This window comes from Alligator sinensis, unplaced genomic scaffold (genome assembly GCF_000455745.1).
Source record: "Alligator sinensis unplaced genomic scaffold, ASM45574v1 scaffold108_1, whole genome shotgun sequence".
Classification (NCBI taxonomy): domain Eukaryota; kingdom Metazoa; phylum Chordata; order Crocodylia; family Alligatoridae; genus Alligator; species Alligator sinensis.
The window spans coordinates 2,271,635-2,276,297 of record NW_005842110.1 but is presented as its reverse complement, the minus strand read 5'-3'; the positions used below and the strand labels follow the sequence as shown (position 1 = coordinate 2,276,297).

Genomic DNA, 4,663 nt, shown 5'->3' with positions numbered 1-4,663 from the left:
CCCAACTAACAGCCCCCCAACCCCCAGCCCTGCTGCTGTCCCTCACTCCCAACCCACTGCCCCCCACCCCCAGTGTGTGGGGCTGGGGGTGGATGTGTGGCATGGGGGAGCACATGACCCCCCAGATTTGTGAGCCCACAGCAGACACAGGGCTGCAGCCTGGCTGGACCACCATCAGCAGCAGCCAAGTCCATGGCCCAGAGGGTGGGTCCAGGTGCAGGAGGGTAGAGTGGGGCAATGAGACTCATTGCTGCAGCTGCCACTGCCATGAACCCCACACCAACCATGATACCAGCAGCACCAAGAGTAATGGATGGGGGTGGTCCATGATGCACTCACTTCCTCCTGCCGCGAACTGCTTGCATTCTGGGCTGTGGCTCTAGCTCGCACCATGGCCTGGCCACTGCTGCTCCCCTCAAGCCATGGGTCTACTCCAAGGGGAGTGGTGGTGGTGGCAGCCAGGCCCTGGCAGTGGGGTAGAGCCACAGCCCAGCATATGAGCAGTTGGCAGCAGGAGGTGAGGACAGTGTGGTCCCCCGCATCCGTTCCTCCTCGTGCTGCTGGCTTTGCAGTTGGTGTGGGATACATGGCAGTGGCAGCAGCAGGCAGCTCCTACCCATACTGGGCCAGGCGGCAGCCCTGTGCCCACTATGGGTACATAAATGTGGGTTGGTATATGCCCCCTACCCCCGACATGTAGCCTGTGCCCTCCCAATTGCTGATTCATCATCTATGCCCCCCCCATCCCATAGACTTACCTGAGGGGAACTGCGGGAGCTGCTCTCCACCCTGCCTAGCTGCCACGTGCATGTATGCACACACACATGCATGTTGCACCCCCTGCCTGATTGCCTTCTTTCCACTCCCTCCAGCCCCAAGCTGCCCCTGGCAGGCTGGAAATCTGCCAGGCTGCAAGGGGAAACCTGTGCTTTCCCACATTTTTTCTGTGGTTCATGTTCCTTTCAAATATTCTTGCGACCCATTTTTGGGTCATGACCCATGGCTTGAGAAACACTGCTCTAGACAACACTGCCTTTCAAAAGAACCAGGAACCAATCAATCAGAGGTCACAGTCCTGCCCACTCTACAATTCTGTAAAATGATCCTCTTTTAATAAAATAAATTTTAAAATTAGAATATATTAAATAGGAAAGCAACGTTTGTAATATAAACAGCAACCAAAAATATTCTATTAGATTGTTCAAAGCTGGACAAATCACAGTGGCCCCTGTCATCTGGGTGCTGGCAGAAAATGTAGGCCCTTGTACTTTGTAACCTAAACCCTGGTTTGAATTACTTGTACCAATTAGGTTTCCATTAACTAGAGTTTAGCATGTAGTGATCAGCACTCCAGATTAGCTGCTTCAGTAAGTATGTTGTCAGTAGGTAGGGCATATTGAGTTGCACAAGTGAGATCACACATTTATTAATAAGGCCAAATGTAGCATGACAACTGTAATTATGCAAGGGACAGAGAAGCAGAACAGAACCAACTAGCATTCCCATTACATATAGAATCCTATGAGGGATGCCTGGAAGAGGTTGGTGTTTCACAGACTAAGAGAAGGCCATGGTACTGTTTTACTTCTCTCCCCATGGCACTATTTCATGGAGCATTACTGACACTAAATTATCATAACATCTATTTGGCTTATGAATAATTATACTGGGAAAATTTCCCTGTTGCCTTAGATTTCAGTGTCTATTTCTTTTGGGGTCTCCAATTCTGGCAGGTTAGTGATCCATCTTAGTTAAACATTAGCATTTAAGGCATTCAATTACAATTGCATTATGCATTGCAACTATATATGTATTGTCTGAAACTACACGATGGGGCCATCCAACTTCTAAGTGGCTACAAGCTGCACCACCCACAGAGGCAACAGCAGGAAGTGGCAGCCCAGAAGGAAGGTGGCGACAACAGCAGCAGCAGGAGCAGGTGATTTAGGGAGATGGCAATTGCTGGGGGGAAGAAAAAGTGACAGGAGCCCACAGGCCATGAACTCATGAACCATCATTTGGACAGCCCTGCCTTAGAATATTCATGACCCATGTTTATGGTTTTTTACTTTATACAAGTCATCTGACAGGTATTTGTTAATCACTTACGGATAAATTATCTGATTTACGGACACTTGCTGTCACCTACTTAAGCTGTATTTAGGCCTGTGGCCTACCTACTTCTGCTATGCATATATTAGTGTACGTCCTCAGCCTACTGGTTCATTACTGGAAGCAAAATCTGCAGAAAATTACTGCAGAAGCAATATCTTTAAGCATTACCAAGATTTACACAGAGGCCAGAGTGAAAATTGATATTAATCCAGAAATTCCACCAAGGTGAATTAACTCTGTTGATGTTTTCTCCTTTCTACAGCTTTGTGGAAAGCTTGCAGCATCAAGTCCTTGTTATTTTGGACATTGTACTCAGTGACCATTAGCAGTTTGTCAAAGTCCTCCTTGCTATAGGTCAGATTTTCCAGTTTATAAGGGGACGTGGACCTGACAAAATCTATATCACCTTTTTCCATCTCTGCCGGGCTGCGTTTCACTCCTGCAACAACAACAATAAAATATCAGGACCTCAGCCTAGAGGTTGCCAGAAGATGGGAAGTTGAATTAAGGTATATGACTGTCACAAGGCCCCCTCCCATCCTTTCATGCTGTTACCTAAGCACTCAGGGCATGACTTTCCTCCACTGGAACATCATGAAGTAAAACAAATATGCTTCTGCTTTAGCCCTGACTGTTAGAAGAGGCTCTTTGGAGCAAGCTCAACTGACTTCACAGCATTCTGTGAGCCCTTGCTGTGAAACCACCACCCCAACACCATTTAAAATCATTCACTCAGCATCAGAAGCAGCGAGAGGACATCAAAGAGCACTGCTAGCAACTTGTAGGGCAATGAAAACAGCATTAGCAGCTTTTTCACCACAACGCAGACAAAAATCAAGGGCTTTTGTTGTAACCAGCCCAAAAATCAAGGATTTTTCTTGCAACAAAGCACAAGCTTATTTTACCAGCAAGATTTAGAAAGATCCGACTGCTGCTTACATTGCGAACAGTTTTGTCCCATAAAAACTGTTTCTTTCACATAATGTTTGATGCTGAAATCATCAAACTAGAGAAAAACTGAGGCTTGTAGTACATATGCAACACATCTGATCATTAGAGGTGTGTGAAACAGGCCATATTCGATTCAGATTTGGCCCAAATCAAGGACAGTGATTCAATTCGTTGATTTGGATCACTGTCCCTGATTCAATTCAGCTGAATCCAAATCTGAAGATTTGATGCTGATTTGGAGAATCAGTGATTTGGCCATAGACACAGCTTTAAATGTTTTTTCTACATACCTCAAGGTACCAGGTACATAACCCGTGTGCTCAGCAGCAAACCTGAAAGTGAACCAGAAGTACTTCCAGTCCACTTCCAGGTCCAGACTGGACGTGCTTCTAGTCCACTTCCGGGTCTGCTGCCGAGTACGCTGCGGAGCTCCCTGCACTTCTGTGGGACGCTCCATCCGCCCCAGCATCACAGCATTGACAAGCTGCCTGGTACCTTGAGGTATGTAGAAAAAACATTTAAAGCTGTGTCTATGTCCGAATCACCGAATCTTTCCAAATCTTTCTGATTCATTTCGGATTCGGAAATTCAGTCACCGAATTGGGCAGAATCGCCGCAAAATTGAATTAGGGACCAAAGCTTCACACAACCCTACAGATCATACCAATGCCTGTTAAATCAACACTTAAGCAAGCTTCCATTGATGAAGATGAGATAAAAATTGTGTTACACCACAGAATGTATTTACACCTTCTGTCAACCATGGGTTTTTGTTTTATTTTTTGGCATGGGGCCATGATTCTGAGCTATAGTAATTACCTACAAACCCTATTATGGGATGTCAGGCTGAAATGAAATATGATAAGTACCTGTGGAAAGTCAGTCACTCACCAGGTGCCTTGTACTCTTTAAAAGTGTTGTTCGCCAACGGGAAGAAAAGCACAATGGGAACCTCTGGATTCTCATCATCCACAAACACATAGCACTCCTTTGGATTCTTCTTGTCTTCTTCAGTCAGTATTATTTTCGGGAAGGGTAGTCCTTGTTCCACACAGTACTGCCCTGTCTCTTCTATGGACTACATCATCAAGGAGGGGAATAAAATTAGAACCTGAACATCAAAACTAAGCCCTCTGGTCTGTCTTGGAATATAAAAAACCAGTTTGCTACTCAGATTCTCTGCCTCTTTTGCACTTTACAAATAAAAATGTTTGAACATGTATTAGCAAGACTGTTTTCTTTTAAATGAAATTAGAGTAGGACTGCAAGCCATGGCAACTATAGTATTGTATCCATACAGCAGCTAACACACTACAGGCAGTTCTCAACTTATGACTATTCGAGTTAAAGACAAACAGCATTTACGACCTTTGTAAATTATGACACTGTTTCGAGGTTCTGATGGGGTTTTGACTTTATGATGCTGGACACAGCTGCCTCCAGCTGGTAAGTCTGTTGTGGTGGGGTGAGGGGGGCATATCAACATCCCTGCAGCGAGGCAGGGATTGGGGCTGGGACAGGCGCTGTCCAGCAAGCAGGGGGGGCGCGGGGAGGGGGTGGGGCAGCTCCCTCTGCTGCGTGCTGCCGGGCCAAGAGG

The 4,663-nt window shown here is 46.1% G+C and overlaps 1 protein-coding gene across 4 annotated transcripts in view; it reads right to left on the bottom strand.

Moving 5' to 3' along the window:
• Window positions 1-902: 902 nt before the first annotated feature.
• Window positions 903-4,663, bottom strand: part of LOC102387013 (cytosolic phospholipase A2 delta-like) — a 47,018-nt gene continuing 43,257 nt past the window's right edge. For all 4 annotated transcript variants that reach the window (XM_025205301.1, XM_025205302.1, XM_025205303.1 and 1 more), the window contains 2 exons: window positions 3,958-4,144; window positions 903-2,554 (listed from right to left, as the gene is read on the bottom strand). In XM_025205301.1, coding sequence (XP_025061086.1) covers window positions 2,346-2,554; window positions 3,958-4,144 — 396 coding nt within the window. In that variant the 3' untranslated portion in view covers window positions 903-2,345. The remainder of the gene's footprint in view (window positions 2,555-3,957; window positions 4,145-4,663) is intronic.